The sequence below is a fragment of the Phyllostomus discolor genome, chromosome 8, assembly GCF_004126475.2.
Source record: "Phyllostomus discolor isolate MPI-MPIP mPhyDis1 chromosome 8, mPhyDis1.pri.v3, whole genome shotgun sequence".
Lineage (NCBI taxonomy): Eukaryota > Metazoa > Chordata > Mammalia > Chiroptera > Phyllostomidae > Phyllostomus > Phyllostomus discolor.
Window position 1 is genome coordinate 60,269,546 of NC_040910.2, and position 17,759 is coordinate 60,287,304.

The 17,759-nt window shown below is 46.6% G+C and overlaps 1 protein-coding gene across 9 annotated transcripts in view; it reads left to right on the forward strand.

The window, feature by feature from the left end:
• The first annotated feature begins 5,119 nt into the window (after window positions 1-5,119).
• The window catches only part of LOC114515066 (myosin phosphatase Rho interacting protein), a 172,466-nt gene continuing 159,826 nt past the window's right edge, over window positions 5,120-17,759 (forward strand). For 4 of the 9 annotated variants that reach the window (XM_036032829.1, XM_028534334.2, XM_036032835.1 and 1 more), the window contains exon 1: window positions 5,121-5,782. In XM_036032829.1, the coding sequence (XP_035888722.1) occupies window positions 5,660-5,782 (123 nt within the window). In that variant the 5' untranslated portion in view covers window positions 5,121-5,659. Of the gene's footprint in view, window positions 5,783-17,759 lie in introns of all 9 variants that reach the window. The other 5 variants (XM_036032830.1, XM_036032832.1, XM_036032833.1 and 2 more) reach the window with 2 other exon arrangements.

Genomic DNA, 17,759 nt, shown 5'->3' on the forward strand with positions numbered 1-17,759 from the left:
TTAATTAATTAATTAAAGATACTTAAAAGAGTCAGAGAGAAAGACTGATTCAGAGAGAGACCATGGGGAAAGGAGAAGCTCTGAGACTGTGAGGAGAAGGGAGCAGTTCAGCCTGGTCACCATCTGCTTGCCCTCGCATGAAAGAACCCCAGCAAGAGCAGCAGAACTTCTCAGCTGAGCCCAGTCAGCTCACAGACCCATGAGAGGCAATAAAACTTCGGGCCAGCCATTACTTGCAGTAGGAGTGGGGGGTTTCATGCAGCAACAGCTACCTGAGATGGGACCTCCTCTGCGATTGATCCCAGGTCTGTGCAACCTCAAAGCCTTTTCCTCTCTACTCTCCCTTAATCGCTGGACATTAGCATCTCCCAAGGAACTTTTCCAGATGTCAATTAAACCAGAAGTTCTGGAAATGGGAGCTGGGAGTAGGTATTTTTTTAATCCCCCAGGATCTGAAAACCTTGGCTCCATTCATTATTTCTAAAACTTACCTAATGAGAAATCCTTCCTGGCACACATTTAAAAAAAGAAATTCCTGAACTCCAAAAGATATACTGATTCAGAATTTCCATGAGAGGGCGCTGGTAATCTATAGACTTTACTTGTCCCCCCGCCCAGGTGAATTTATTATCAGTTATTAGAAAATAAAAGGTGAGAGGACTGCCAGCTCTCAAGTTGGGAAAACTGTTTAGCAGTTTCCTATTCAGTTAAACTTTCACTTATGTTGACCCTGAGAATCAGCATACCAGTTAAGAAAGGCTCCTGGTGGCTGATTGGGTTCAAATTTTTAAAATGAGCCTAGCAACCATTGCTAAACAGGGGCTTCCCTTGCAAAACCACACTTCAGAGAGAAGACTGCACTGAACTGCCTGCCTGTGCTGTGTCCCTGCCATCTGAGCCAGCCCTTATAAAGGAGTTCCTGGAATCCTATTTCAACCAATAGGACTGAGACTTTCTCTGTCCAATTGGAGCTGTGCTGCTGTAATAGCCTCACTAGCATCTTCACCAACCGATCAGAGTAGCTTCATTCTTACCAGACAGTAGTTTCTGGACCAAACTATAAGGATTTGGAGTCCTCACTTGCGTGAGGACAGACCAATCAGGAACCAAGGATGGGGATTTCTCTATAAGTAAGCTTGCCTTTGGCTCAGGGAGCAAAATTTCAATTGCTGTTGAAGGCTGTGTTATCCTGGCTTTTGCCCTGGCCAGGAAGAGCCATGCTGTTCCACTATTGGGCTGTATCACAGTTTTGCTATTCTGTAGCCAAGCTATATTACAATTGAGCTGTTTTACTCAATAAAAGTCTGTCCCCCTTTACCAAATCCCAAGTTGGAGATGCCTGTTGTCACTGAATTTACAACTATGGTCTTTGGTTGATACCATACAACCCAGCAATCACCCTCTCGGGTTTTCCCAACAGATATACATATTTATGTCCACCAAAAGACATGCACAAGGAAGGATGGTCTAAGATCTTTATTCATAATAGCCCAAACTGGGAACATCCCAAATGGCCAATTACAGGGGCATGGATAGATGGATTGTTGTATAGTACTTCCACACAATGGACTACCTAGCAGCATGAAGTATCAACACACACAACACAGGTCAAGTGAATCTCATAGGCCTACTGAGTGAGAAAAACCAGATACAGAGATTGCAGATTCTACTTATATAAAGTTCAAGAACACAACAAACCAGTCTGTGGTGATAGAGGTCAAATAGCGGCTACTTTTGTGGGTATGTGCTTATGTGTATGTGGGGTGTTCTATAGCTTTATGCAAGAGTGGGTACTTGTGTGTGTGTGTAAGTTTGTCTCCCTCACAGGATTCAGGGACATTTCCCAGGGCAGCTGTCAGATGCACAGAGCAGAATTTAGCTGCATTTGGGGCCCACCTGAGTGGCATTTGCATGTTTGTTTCTTTGTTTATTATTTCTTTCAGATGTACATTATACTGTACATTGAGATACATACAATAAAGTGAGCACATCTTTTTTTTTAATGGAAAGTTTATTTTTTTTAAGATTTTTTTAAGACGGGGAAGGGAAGGAGAGAAACATCAATGTGTGGTTGCCTTTCATGTGCCCCCCACCAGGGACCTAGCCCTCAGCTTGACTGGGAACTAAACCAGCAACACTTTGGTGCTCAGGCCAGTGTTCAAGCCACTGAGCTACACCAGCCAGGACTCAAGTAAGCACATCTTAAGTATTCAGCCCATGAATGCTTACATGTTCACACTATTTGTCCTTGTGCATAATGCTGTTCTAGGTCCTTGGAAATGGAACCCAAGACTATAAAACACCAACCCTGTTTGCATGGATTTTATAATCTGGGATGAGAGATATGACAATAAAAGGCAGAACAGTAAGTTTTCATTCATTAACTTGTTGTGTGCTTTTTGAGAACCTACCTTGTGCCAGGTACTGAGCTAGGCACTAGAACTGTAGCAGGAAATCAGATCCAGTCCTGCCCTCATGGTGCTCAAAGTCTAGTCAAGTTTGAGAGAGTAGCACAGTGAAAGGTTGCATGTAGCTATTCCACCTCCTAAGTATTTCCCACATTCATTCTCTTCTACTCCCGCTGACCCTGTACTTAGTTCATGTCCCTACCTTCTTTACTCTCTGTGCTATTGTAGTAGTTTCCTGATCTATCGTGTTTCCAGTCTTCTACCTCTGATTCATTCTCCAAACCAACAGCCCTTATTTTCATCTTTTAAAAAAATGAGTTAATGTTCTCCATTGCCCAGGCAATTCGGGTGTTGACCCTCACTTAAAGGGTCTGTATTCTGACCACAGGTAAGCTCTTTAAATACCCCAAGCCTCATATGTGTTTCCTGTAAAATAGAGATAAAATAATAACTATACAATAACAACACCCATCTCCCTAAAGAGGCTGAGCTCTAATCTGTCATAATACGTATTCACATGTATATGCTAAACCTCCACATACACCATCTATTTAATCCTCTCAATCATTCTCATTGCTTATTATTTTCATCTCTCTGCACTACCCAGTAACATCAAGGTGTTTGTACTCACGGACACACCCATTGCTTTCAAGGCCCTGAGACTCTACCCTGAGCACCTGTCTGGAATGCCTTCCTTCTCCCTCCTCCTGGCTGGGTCTTACTCGGTCAGCCCAGGCACTGCTTCCTCTAAGGAGCTGTCCCTGAAGCTGTGTATGCAGCTGTGTGCCCTAGTCTGGATCTCCATAGTATCCTGGATTAAATTGTCTGTCTGCCTCCTGTTCCTCTACTTGCTCAAGTGCAAGCTCCTTCCAGGCATGCTTGAATCAAATGCTTCTGTATAACCCCAGTTGTGGACTCGTCCTGTACAAGGCAGGGAGTGGATGTATCCACTGACTTGAGCAGAACATGCCAAGGATTTTCTTAAGGGAAGTGGCCATTGAGTTGGCCTTGAGGCATGGGTATGGCTTTTAAAAATTGTTCTAAAATAAGTTGTACATTCACACAATACCAAATCCAAAGGGAACAAAAGGACTTAACAGTGAGAAGTAAAAGTAGGTCACCTCTCAACCACCCAGCTCCCTCCCTAGAGGCCACCACTGGTATCAGTTTCTGAGTATTCTATACAAGCTAGAATTGTCTGTCTACCCCACTACACACACACACACACACACACACACACACGGCACAGATTTAAACCAACAGAAATTTGCAATAATAGTACAATAAATACCCTTTGTTTAGATTCACAATAAGCATTATATCACGTAATGCTCACAACAACCATACAATCATGTCAATTGTGTAGATGAGGTAACTGAGGCAGAAGGCAGGTGAAGCGACTTACCCAAGGTCACAGAGATAGTGAGGGGTAGAGCTGCTCTTTCTCCCTCAGGCTGCTCAAGACTTTGATCCACCTTCCCTTAGTTGCCTTTGGAGGAAAGCATCTTACTAAATTGAAATCTACCACCCTGAGATATTCACCAGATGATCAGTGGAAAAGTACAGAGCTCTGGAAGCATTCGCTCATTTGCTGCTTCTCCTAGAACCTTCCCATTCCCTAAGCAACAGCTGCTGTGGCTGCCACTAACACATGCTTCAATGTCACCTCCTCTGTAAGGGCTGAGTTAGCTCATTCACCCTGTTTAAAGACTTCAGCGGTTGACTCCTGGCTGCCAGCAAGATGATATTTATACGCCTGAGGTTGGAATTCAAGGTCCTAAATGATCTGGCAGTCATGAAGTCTTTTAGCCTCCTTGGTCCTACTCCTTCTTCCTCAACCTCTCACTATCTGCTTAAATTTCCCTACCCCCTTGAAGCGCCCCTATATTCGCAAAGAGCGCATTTCCCCCTCCTGAATATTCTGCCTGTGCCTCCTTTACATTCTTCTCCAGGTGGTCTTTTGGCCAGGAAACTGCACAAGTTAATTCGGGGGTCTGAGCCTTAATTTCCCCAAGCACCTAATGAGAGTGAGAAGTCCTACTTCAGGGTCTGGCGCAGAGTCAGCCCTCACTAATCTCCTATAATAGAACTGACAGCTGTTGGAGGCTGACATCTTTTAGTCATCCCTTGAAACCCTACCTCCTATTTCTTACCTTTTCTGCGCCACAGTTTCCTCGTGTGTAAAATGTGGATGACAATAGAGAGACTGTGCAACTTTAATGGATATCAAGCACTTGGAATGCTGAGTATGATTTCTACGATGGAGGTGGGAGAGCTGCCACATAGTAGGTGTTAAAGCAATCCGTTCCAGGCTGGGCTGGGATGTCCAGATGGGCACCGTAAGGCAATGTTGGAAGTAAGAGGTTTGTAGAGAGCCTGCCGCGAGGTCGATTCCATCCCTTCCCTCCCGCAGGCTCCCGCCCCCGCCCCAGCCCCAGCCCCTGCCCCTGCAGCTGTCAGGACCCTGAGGGCCGCGGCACCAGTCCACCAAACCTGAACGTCCCATCCCGGCGCCCCACCTTCCTCGTAAACACAAGTTACCTTACGCCCGGCTGCCCTTTGTCCCCGCCCCTGGTTTCCATTGGCCAAGGGGTTTCTTTGTTAGCTGAAGCTCGGCGCTGCCATTGGTCTACAAGACCTCCGTTCCGTCTGGGCGCTGCCCCGCCCCTCGCGCTGCCGCTCAGGCTTCCTCCTCCCCTGCGCCCGCCCACCCGCCCGCCCAGCCCCGGGAGTGCGTGAGGCTCCGCTACCATTTGCTGCGGCCGCGGGGTGCCCGGGGCACTCGCGGCTGTACCGACTGCAGGAACCCGCAGCGACCCGGTACCTGAGGGGCGGGCCTGAGTGCGGGGAGGCAGCGGGCCCAGAAGGCCGCGTCCATGGGCTCGCGACGCCCGGGCGGTGGCTGTACGGGTGGGCGGCGGGGACCGCGCGCTCTGTGAGGGCCTGGGGCTCAGGGCCCGGAGTGGAGGTGCCCGGGCGTGCCGTGCAACGCAGTGCTGTCGTGCGAGGAAAGGCCCGGCCTGCATCCCGGCGTCCGCGAAGCCACCCTGACTGCTGGGGACGCGCTCTGGCCTGTGTCTGCGGCCCGGCTGTGAGGCGGCGGCCGGCGAGGGCTTGCCGCGGCGCTCGCTCTGCGCCCGGCCTTAGTCTCCCAAGCCCGCTGTGCATGGTGCCGCCGCCCCTCCAGCCGCTGTCCGCCGCGGAGCGCGCCGGACCGGGCCGTCGGGCTTCGCCGTGCCGCCGCGCCGACCATGTCGGCGGCCAAGGAGAACCCGTGCAGGAAATTCCAGGCCAACATCTTCAACAAGAGCAAGTGTCAGAACTGCTTCAAGCCTCGCGAGTCGCATCTGCTCAACGACGAGGACTTGACGCAGGTGAGCGGGCGGGGGTCCCAGGGCTGCCCGGGAGACGGAGACCCTAGCCCAGCGCAGTGTGGCCGGTGTCCCCATTGGGCTGGAAGTTACCAGGCGCGCGGACGCCGCGCTGGGTGTTTCAAGGGGTCGGCTTTGGAGCGTGCGAGTGCCTCGCCCGGGGCGCCGGCGCCTCCCCGCCCTTCCCACCCCCGGGTCCCTACGCCTGTGAGACCACAGCCCTGCTGCAGTAAAGAGAGCAGACGGTGCCTCTTCCCGAGGCGGGCGGGAGTGGGGGGTGCATCTGAAGGCTCCTAGGGAAAATAAAAAAGGAACAAAAAATGTGCGTGAGTCTTTGGGGGAGGGAGTTGGGGGGAGGTCGAGAAGTGTATTGATAGACTCGGGACAAAGGGAAAATCCTCAAGTATGCCGAAAAATAACATCCTTTCCCGTTCCCATAGCCCTGCCGTGTGATTCATGCTTTTTGGGTGACTCAAAAACGCCTGGTTTTTCTTAGTAGGAACAAAGCGCTTTAGGATGTTTTGCTGCTTTACCGGACCCCTGCAGAGTCTGTTTTAGGACCAAACTTAGACTTGTCCGCCCAGAGGGGCCCAGTCGGCCGGGGGACTGTGGCTTCCCCTTACCAGACCCGGACTGCCTTCCTTGTTTGTCGTTGTCGGTGTCAGTGGTTCGAGAGGTGAGGGGTCCTGAAGTCTGCAGAGCAGGGTCTTGCTCATGAACTTAAACTGGAGGCCGTAGGGCTGGGGCTCCCCCCTCCCTGCTCCTCGCCTCCACCGGCCCAGCTCTTCAGTCGTTTGGCAAGGAATAAGGAGACTTGTGGGTCCTGCGGAAAGTCGGTTTGCTTCTTGCTTTATCTGTCAAAGGAGGTCATTGGGATAGTTCAATAGCTCCCAAACCTGCCTCAGAGTCACAGTCTTTAAAAATACAGAGTCCTGCCCTCCCACCCTCCATCCCTGGAGTGGTAGGAGATGAGGGAATTTGTATTGGTAACAGCTCCCCAGGAAGTTGGGCTGCTGTCCCCACTGGCGTTTGGGAACCTTGCTGCCTGAGCTGCCTGTGTTCCTGGGTTCTCTGGAACTCGGGTGGTCTTGGGGACTTTCGGATTTCTTGGATTTCCTGCAGCAGCCTTGTCTGCAACCCCTTGGGGTAAGTCTGTGTGCCCCCTTGCCCTCTCCACCAGTCTCATTCCTTTACAGAGCTTCCTTTGGTGCTCCTGAATGAGGAGGCCAAGGGAGCTCTTTGTCCATTTCCTTCTGAATTGGGAGAGGCTAGTTTAAGCCCCTACTATTTCAGAAGAACCCCTAGAAAGGAGATAACGCTTTGAAGTTCATCCGCCTGGCTGTTTTTAATGCTACTTAAGTACTCACAGGGTTTGACCTGTTTACGTAGCTGAGGAAAGTGGAGAGTTGTGTGGCAAGAGTTTTGTGCTGGGACTTAATGTCTTCCTCTGAGGTCGGGTTCCCAATGGCCAGGAAAAGACTCCTTTCATCTTTAAAAAAAAAAAAAAAAAAAAAAAAAAAAAAAAAAACTTAATCCAATGCTTAAGGCTGCAAAGTCATGGGATTGTTAGGACAGAAGAGCCAGGTCAGCTTGGGAAGGGTAGAACTGCTTCCTGGTAAGGTGTTCTGTGCTGTGGGTTGGGCTTATAAGGGAGATTACCTCTTCTTGACTGGATGCCTTTTTCTGGGAAGCAGTTTATGTGGTGATGAGGATCCTGGACCAGGAGTCAGGAGACCTTGCTTCTAGTCTTGGCTGTCACTTTCAGCTACGTGACCTTGAACAGTCCCTTTTGTCTTTGTATAGTTAATTTCTTTTTCTATAAATTGGGAGTAGAGATCTCTGGCTTACCTCACTCACCAGGCTTTTGTGAAAAGGAAGGACTGATATTAGACTTTTGTTTTACAATTTAAAAAATAAACAAAAACCACCAATAGAATAGTAAACTTGGATTTAGGAAGTTCCTGACCTTGGCAAGCTTTGCTTTTTTTTTCTTTTCTTTTTTCTTTTTAGGGAGAGAGAGGATGGGAGAAAAACAATTTGTTGTTCTACTTATTGATGCATTCATTGGTTAATTCTTGTACCTGCCCTGACTGGAGATTGAACTCACAACCTTGGCATATGGGAACAATGCTCTAACCAACCGAGTTACCCACCAGGGCAGCAAGGGTTATTCTGAGAGAGTTTACTGGTTATTTCAGGCAGCTGCCAAAATCAATAAATTGGGTACTTACTTTCTGATTCTTAAGCTTAGATAAACTAGAATGGAATCTTCATATTTGGGTTGAATCTGTTAAGAAATTTTTAAAAATCTATTATTTGATTCAAAGGAATGGGGTCACGAATTTAAAGTACTTTCCTCTTTCACTGTACTGACAGTTGAATTGTGAGTTTTAAAACAGACCTAAGTTCCAGGGCACAACTGGAATGGTAGTTTCTGAAATAATGAGTGGCGTTGTTTGTGCTGGGTGAGATCAGGTCAGCCTTCTACCTTCTGGGATCTTTCAGGAAGAAACTGCTCTTGAAAAGAGGAGGGAGACTCAGGGTTGTTGCCAACAGCCTTAGCTGCTCTCTGCATCCGTTGTGTCCTCCGACCCCCCCTTATTACTCTCATCCTCATGGCTCCTTTAGAAAACCTCAACCAACTGATTTCCATCAGCCTCCCCCAAGTCCCTGCTTCCTGCTCCCTTCCCTGCCCTGAGTTTATTTTAGACCATCAAGACTATAAGATAGACCAGCGATAATTAAGGCTACCTCCTCTCTAAGAGGTGAGGGCACTGAGATCAGTGAGGCAGTGAGATGGGCTTTTGCCCTGGGATGTCATTGTCCCAGGGGCAGACATTTCTTTGAGACTCGAGCTTTTTTCCACAGCTTTGGATTTTGTTTGTTTTCCCCCAGAAAGGTGCAGAAACCTCTCCCAGGAATAGCATTGTAGAGTCAGACCTGGAAGAGATTTAAGATCAGCCAAACTACTTTTAACCATGAGAACACTGAACCCCAGAGAAGGTAGCAGCTTGCCCAGTGCAGGGACACAGTCAGGATTCTTCATCCACTGTTCTGTCCCCTACTCATGTTAAGGGTCTACAGTGGCCATCCCATAAACACATGGTGAGGAGAATCATGTCAAGATGATATGTTACAAAAGATGTCTAGGAGGCCAGGCCTTGAGTATCCCACCAGGGACCTTGAGATTACTGATTTGGAGCAGAGGAGGTCCTTACTCTTTCCTCCCCACTGGAATTTGGAGTGATCCAGGATGAGTAATGAGCAACAGTCTGTTATTACTTGTCCTGGCACCCTCCAGTCCCACCCCTGTCCACAGGCCAGCATTCACCCTTCAGCTCCCCTAGGCACTTCTCTGTGTACAGATGGACTCAAATACTCAGTTAAAGCCTTTTTTAACTGCACCTGTATGGACCTATTTGCAGCATTATTTTTTTTCTGGTTGGTAACACGTCTTACAACTCTTTTTATGGTATTAAATAAAAATGTACTAAAATCATTCTGGGTTTTGCTGTTATAAACAGTACATGCTTCAGCGAACAACTTTCCAAATGCTTTTGGGTGTATGTGAGCCTGCATGAATACAGGTGTTTCTCTGAGGGCAAATACTTAAAAAAAATGACTGGGTTGACATCAAGTGCATTACATTTTTTTTTATAGATTTCACCAAACTGCCCTTCTAAAACGCCTGTGTCATACCATTGCCAGGGTTGGATATTATCAAGTGATTTAATTGTTTTGTATTTTCCCTAATTACCAGTGAGGTTAAGCCTCTTTTTATAATATTTCTTGAATGCATTTTATTTCTTTTGTGCATTGCCAGTTCCTATTGTTTGCCTGTTTTTTTAAATTGGGTTAGTTCCTTCCCCCCAACCCCCATGGTACCCTCAGTGATTTGTAGGAGCTGTCTGTACATACTCTAGGGCAGGGGTCCACAAACTTTTTCTGTATAAGGCCAGATAGTAAATATTTTAGCCTTTTAGGTCATATAATCTTTGTGGCAACTATGGAACTTTGCCATTATAGTGCAACAGCTGCTGTGCAAAGTCACTGTAGACAACACATAAACTAATGAGAAACGGCTGTTTCCAATAAAACTTTATTTACAAAGCCAGGCAGTTGGCAGGAATTGGCCTGTGAGCCATAGTTTGCTGACTTCTGTTCTAGATGTTAACGTGACACTTGTCTTTTTAAATTTTTATGTATTGTTATTTCTCTTTATCATATGGTAGTTTTAAACATGAACACAGATAAATTTTCATGTGTCCCTTTATAGTTTGTAGTTTTAATCTCATGCTTATGAAGTTCTTTCCAAGATTATAACACAAATGCTTTTATGCATATGCTCATAACAGCACTATTCACAGTAGCCAAAACATAGCAATGGCCCCAATATTCATTGATGGGTGAATGGATAAACAAATTGTGGCATATCCATACATTGGAATGTTATTCAGTTTAAAGAGGAATGAAGTACTGAGACATGCTACAACATAATTGAACCTCAAAAACATGATGGAAAGTGAATTGATTCAATTTATATGAAATATCCAGAATATGTAAGCCCACAGAAACAGAAAGCATATTAGTGGTTGTCAAGGTTCTGGGGGAGGGTGGGATGAGTGCCTGCTAATGGGATCGGGGTTCTAGTTCGGTGGTGATGAAATGTTCTAGAACGAGATAGAAATGCTGGCTGCATAACATTGTGAATATACTAAATGCTGCTGAATTGTTCACTTTAAAATAGTTAATTTTATGTTATGTGAATTTTACCTTAATAAAAAAATGTACAAAAATCACAAGGGCATGTGCGTGCACACACCTAAATCCCAAATCTCCTGTCTACTTCTTGTACTATTTGGAGTGAATATCTGTTGGTTGGTTTCTAGAGTCTAGATGGGAGATTAACAACTTTTTTTTAGGTGGCAGATAGTAGATACTATTTAGGTCTGTGGTCCCCAACCTTTTTGACACCAGGGACCGCTTTCATGGAAGACAATTTTTCCACTGGCGAGGGAGGCAGGGTTGGGGAGGTGGCAGAGTGGAAACAGTACGCACTTGCTCACCGCCACTGGCCCCCCACCCCTCACCTCCTGCTTTGCAGCCGGTTCCTAATATGCCCTTGGCCCAGGGGTTGGGGACACCTGTTTCAGGCTTTGTAGGCCAACAGGCTACATCAAAGGGTTGACATAGATACTTATATAGTATAATATAACCATTTAGAAATACAACATCCAGTCTTGGTTTTGGGCCCTAAAAAGCCAGTGTGCTCGATTTGGCCTGCCAGACTTAGCTTGCCAACCTCTGGGTTAGACCAGCCATATAATGTAATTTAAAATTTTCTAGTTGTGTATTTGAACAAATAATAAAGGAGAACTTCCCCATTCTGCAAAGGAAATAGAATTCCAGACATCCAGGAAGCTCAGAGAGCCCCAAAGAAGTTGGACCCAAGAAGAAACACACCAAGGCACATCATAATTACATTAGCCAAGGTAAAAATGAAGGAGAGAATCCTAGAAGCAGCAAAAGATAAGGAGACAGTAACCTACAAAGGACTTCCCATCAGACTGTCAGCTGATTTCTCCAAAGAGACCTTACAGGCAAGAAGGGGCTGGAAAGAAATATTCCAAGTCATGAAAGACAAGGACCTACATCCCAGATTGCTCTGTCTAGCAAAGCTCTCGTTTAGAATGGAAGGGCAGATAAAGGGCTTCTCAGATAAGGTCAAGTTAAAGGAGTTCATCATCACCAAGCCCTTATTTTATGAAATGTTAAAGGGACTTATCTAAGAAAAGAAGATAAAGAAAAAACATGTATAGTAAAAGGACAGCAAACTCACAAATATTAACAACCACACCTAAAGCAAAACCAAAAGAAACTAAGCAAACAACTAGACCAGGAACAGAACCACAGAAATGGAGATCACATGGAGGGTTAGCAACAGGAGAGTGGGAGGAGGAGAGAGAGGGGAAAAGGTACAGAGAATAAGTAGCATAGAATGTAGGTAGAAAATAGATAGGGGGAGGGTAAGAATAGTATGGGAAATGCAGAAGCTAAAGAACTTATAAGTATGACACATGGACATGACTAAAGGGGGGGGCAGTGGGTGGGAGAGGGTATACAGGGTGGAGGGGAGTGAAGGGGAGAAAATGGGACAACTGTAATAGCATAATCAATAAAATATATTTAAAAAAAGAAAAAAATTCTAGTTGCCATAGTCAAAAAGTAAAAAGAAACAGGTGAAGTTAATTATATTTTACTTAACATACCCAAAATATTATAATTTCAACAGGTAAAGAAGTTATGTGCAATATTACCTTTATGGCACCTTTCAGTTCAGACCAACCACTTCCCAAGGCTCCACAGCCACAAGTGATGGGTGCCTACAGTGTAAGACCATGTAGCTGTCACTGCAGCAGCCTGGCCCATGGCCGGGCTCTTTAGACCCCAGGGTGAAGCACAGGGTGGGCAGGCTGTGCTTGTGGGTTTCTCTCCTCCAGGGGTGTTGTATAGACACTGGTTGTCTTGATACTCCTCTTTGTGTCCCTCACCCTTTTAGTGTTTTTTTTTTTTTTGCCAACTTTTAGGGGTTCTTTCCTTAAATGTTACATCATTTTTGGTGGTTCTTTTTAGTGAGGTTGAGAGCTTTGGGCCTCTGATACCTGCTCCCCATTCAGGGACGGAAGAGAGGAGGGTGCCCACCAGGGCCAAGCTATCCTGTCCTGTGGACAGTGAGAACCTGGGGGGCAGGCTGGTGTGCCCCTCTATGCTCATTGGTGGATGTGGTAGCTGCATCTGACACAGCCCTTTGTCTTTGCTGAGTGTTTCACAGCTGTAGCCTAGCTGCCCCCCCCCCCACCCCTTGCCCTCCACTCGAGCTGCATTCTAGCCTGCTACTTGACCTTTGTCTCCGAATTCTTTTTCCCTTGCTAAACAGAAGGACTACAATGGAAGACCTATGTTCTATTCTTGGCACAAACCATGCAGAGTGACCGAGGAAGGTCAATTATGTTCTCTGTGCCTCGGTTTCCTGCCCATAAAGCGGGTGCCCACACATATTCTGTGTACTAGGAGTGCTGTGCTGTGCTAATGGAATGAAGGGAGGGTGCTGGCCAGGTCGGTGGATGTTGCTGAGCCCCTTTGTGGTAATTAATATTCCAGGAAGCATCCCGAGGACCATGCCTGTGGGAATAGCCTTTCTTTGGGCTGTCTCCTGGACTCTGACGTTGATTAGCGGAAATAAAGAAATTTCACTTGGAATATTTATCTTTAAATTGTTCCCAAGCTGCTATTCATCCTTGAAAGAGAGGAGAGCACATTGCAACCAGGGAAAAGAGACACGGGGAAGTAACTCACTGTGACCCCATAATGCTGTGTGTGGGGAGGGTAGGTGGGCAGGGAGAGGTGTGAAGAGCATTGGATGCTAATTTGGAAGCATTCAACCTGAGAAAACAGGCTTTTCATTTATCCTTGGAAACTCACTCTCTAAGCTTCTTTCCCATATTAAATGACTGAGTTGGATCATGTCAGTGGTTTTCAAACTTTCATTAAGTCTTGGAGTCTTTTACTCAAAGGAATTGCATGTGGAAATTCCAATGAAACAAAAAAAGCAACACAGTTCTGGGCTACATGGGGTAGGAGCCTGGAGCTTGGCTTCTTGATTGGCCACCTCTGCTTCTCATCCCTGTGGCCTCCTGTCACTTCTCTATATTTTGTGGTTCTTCCATTTTTAGCCTATGAGGTTTCTGTGAAATCATCCGAGGTGGTTTCACAGCTGCCCTGGGATGGAACCCCTGAATGCCCAGCCCCACTGCTCCCATTGTATTATCACTTTCTTTGGGAGTGAGAGAGCCAGTGTATTGATTCATTGGCATTTTGTCTCTGTAGACTGGAACTGGAATCTTCCAGGCTACTCACTGGTTTTTTTCAGTCAGGGTCACCCTAGTTCACATGAAACCATAGCCTGTTTTTTGCCTGAAACTTGTAAGCCTCTGGGTCCTTCCTCTCCTCAAGCTCAGTTTGGTGTTTGCATGTTGCCCTGCCTGGACAATGATCTACCCAAGTTACTGGGGCTGCTGGCAGTGACAGGGAGCACAGGGACCTGTTGAATCCTCCTGAGCCTCTGCTGCACTGAATCAAGTGTTATATACCATGAACTCATTCTGCCCTTGACAGCTGGGGAGGAGAGAGGGGCTGGTGGTGGGATGGCCACCAGAGAGGTTGGGTGGCCTGCTCAAGGCCACCGAGCTGCCTAGCTATGGGGCTGCAATACAGAACTTGGTCCCATGAGGCTTTAGGCCAGTGTTCCTGTGGCCAGGAGTCTGTCCTCCCTCTCCTTGGGAAGGCCACTTTGACTTGTAAACTTGTACTGTTTCTGTAGAAGGCTGGGGTATTGCAAAATAAATCAGAGCTATTTAATGGACTTCCAATTTCTAGCCATGGGAGCAGGGGCCTACAGGGGCTGGGTGATCTCTGTCCATTAAGCAAGTGAGGGATTGCCCCCAGTTGGAGATGGAGCAGATGGAGTCGCTGAGGCTCAGAGATTCGATGACCTGCCTAGGCCATTGTGGTTTTTCCAGAGTCTTGTTTGGCCTCCCTTTCTGATAACCTTTGCTATAAAAAACAGGGCCTTACTCTGATTAGGTTTTCTTAGTTGCTAGGGTGTGTAGGGCTATCTGGGGAGTCTGGCAGTTCAGGACATTTTGCAGGTCTTATGCAGGTTCTGAAATCTCTTCAGCCTTGGGGTATCCCATATTCCCCAGACGGGCTGCTGGTCAATGGTAGTGACCATAACTTTGGCATAGTCCTGAGTAGGAAGTACTGTTTTTCCCCCTGAAACAGGAATTCACAATCCGGAAATTGTTGTGTCCTTGATTTCTGTAGGTCCTAAAGCACAGGTTTTAACAGGCAGGACAGCAAGGCTCCTTAACGCACCTTCAGACCTGTTCTCTTAACCTCCTACTAGTCCTGGCCCATAGCTAAAGGGGCCTGGGCAGTGGCTGCCAGAGAAAGAGTCTGCGTCTCCCGGGTCTCTGGATGCCACACCCATAGCCTTTTTAGCAACCTGGGTACAGGGAGCCTCAGCCTCAGTAAAGTTGGGCTGTTTAGTTGTCTACTGTCTGGGCACCCACTCTGACCTAGAAATGTGACACAGTTCCACTTTTCATTTAAATGTGCTCAAGTAAAATGGAATTGCAGTGTGGGGGAGACTTTCAGGACAGATTTGGGTTAACATTCTGGCTCCATTTTAATGCTAATTGAGCAGGTTACTCAGTCTATGTCTATGTTCCTCCTCTGAAAACCATGTTTTGGGGTGCCTGTGAGGATGGTAGAACGTACAAAAAATAGCAAGTGCAGAATTTGTGTAAGTGCTTGGGTATATAGTGGGCACTCAGTGAATGGGGTTTGTTTTGCAAGCACTGCTCCAGAGAGGGGACCTGCCTCTAATTTTGTGCGACAGCTGACCCTCTGTTTCTGTCTACCCCCACACCATGGAACAAAAGTCCAGGCTGCCTCCTCTCCCACTGTGCTGGTTGGCATCACCCTAGCAAGTTCCTTATGTTAGCCCCCAGGGATTGAAAAGGCTATAGTCATTTTGTTTGTTTGAGTTTGATTTTCCAGCCTTGTTTAAAAGTATTAGGCTGACAAAAAAGTTTGTTTAATTTTTTCCGTAGATGGCTCTACCAGTGCTTACTTGTCTTTAACTTCATTCCAAACAGTTTTGTTAGATTGTATTGTGACAGCTGTCGTATTAGCGTGCATTAAAAAAAAACTTACTAAAATTGGTGAATTTTTGTGCAGCCATTTTAATACTGAAGATGGAAGAAAATATGACACGCTTTTGGTGTATTATGCTTTATTATTTCAAGAAAGGTAAAAATGCAACTGAAACCTAAAAAAAAAAAAAAGATTTGTGCAGTGTAGGGAGAAGGTGATCTGACTGATTGAATATATCAAAAGTGGTTTGTGAAGTTTCATGCTGGAGATTTCTCACTGGATAAGGCTTCACGGTCAAGTAGACCAGTTGAGGTTGATAGCAGTCAAATTGAGACATTAATTGAGAACAATCAACATTATACCACATGGGAGATAGCCAACATACTCAAAATATCCAAATCAATAAAGTTATTGATGAAAATGAAAAATGTGTCTTATTTTATGGAAAAAACTAAATGAACTTTTTGGCCAACCCAATGTAAGATTTAATCGGTTTTAACAATTTTTAGTAGGCAGGAAATGAAGAGGACAGGTGCCATCTGCCCAAGAGCCAACATTAGAGGGCAGTGCTGCTTCAGGGTATAGTGGCCAGATCGACAGCCACCCTGGAGCCCCTGCCATGCCCACGGAAGTGCACAGTACAGGTCCTATGAATAGCAGAGGCATATCCTGATGTCAGAAAGTCACTTCCGTTGTAAGTGTCTGAGTTGCCATCAGCAAGGTAGAGGGATTAAGAGAAGCCGCTTATCCCACTGGTGTCCTTGGGAGCAGTTGTCTGGGAATCAAAGCCCTTGTACCTTGGGGCCTGGATGAAATGGCCAGATGAAGATAAAGAACAGCCAGGTCCAGTCCCATCACTGGGCAGGTGGGCAGGAGATCTGGCCAAGATATGTCTTGGCCCTTTGGTCCCCAGCATTGATTCTGCCAGCTAGGTTGGTCCTTCAGGCCTCCTCCCCGCTGCCTTCTTATCCTTTACAAAGGGAGTGCAGTGCAGCTTTCTGCCAAGGGACCCTTCTTAGGATCTTAACAAGTAGAGCTGGCTCCTTTCAAAAGCCTGTGAACAGGCTCTTCTAACAGGGAGATGCCATCTCAGCAAAGAGCCCCTGACTCTCAGTCTCTACATCTCCCTTCCTGCCTAGAAACTCTGTGAGCTTAAAAGTCTTCTTTGAGGAGCTGGGCCAGCTAGCCTGGCCATACAGCCTTTTATGATGCAGAGGTTTTCCTGTACTTAAAGGAGCAGTTGACATGCTCTGGGAATATTTATTGAGATGGTGGTGCCATTCATACATAGCAAACAGTAATTGCTGAGTGCCAGGACACTATTAACTCATTTATATTCACGGCAGCCTTATGAAGTGGAGAAATTATAAAACTGAGATGGAAAGAGGATATTGTAACTTGCCCAAGGGCAGTACAGTTAAGTGGTAGACCTGGGATGCAAACCCAGGCAGTCTGACCCAGGGACTCCTCCTTCCACCATTTCCCATGCTAACCCGAATCAGATGAGGGGGGCCTTCTGGATTAGTGTGTATATGGCCTTTGGTCCTTTGTGTCCAGGGGGGTAGGGGCTGCCCTGTTGGAAGGGTGTGGGTATGCTGGGAAGGGTATGGTTGGAGGATAAGGCTTGGGCTGAACTTAGATTTCTCCTACCTGTTTTTTCCTACCTGTTTTTAATGGAAGCACTGCTTTTTGAGTGACAGGGTGTAACTCTTTCATGCAAAGCTGTTATCCCACATATTTGTCCCCATTCATTCTCCAGCATTCCTCTCTCTGCCACAAATGATACCATGTCCAAAAATCCCATGGCTATGGGCTCCTTGTTAAGACCAAACAGGGAAGAGGGTTTTTTTAATGTCATTTTCCCCCTCTTTCTTTAGCTGCTACAGTCCAGAGAGGAGAAGTCCTGAGCGTGGGCCGGGCTTTCAGGGTATGTGGATGGGCAGAGGGTTGAGCGGGCAGCTGAGTTGGGGAGTAAGGGGGAGACTGAAGAGCGGGCCATCAGCTGTGTGTCTGGGATCTAGTGAGCTCTGTGTGGGGGGGGGGGGGGGGCGGGGTTAGGGGGAACTCACCCAACAAAAATTAACCATTTTAAGGAGTACAGTTCAGTTGTATTTAGCACATTCATAGTGTTGTGCAAACACCAACACTCTGTAGTTTAAAACATTTCATCACCCCAAAAGAATACCAGTAACTATTAAGTGGCTATTCTCTCTGCTCCCACTCCCAGTTTTCAGCAACCACCAGTCTGCTTACTGTCTCTAGG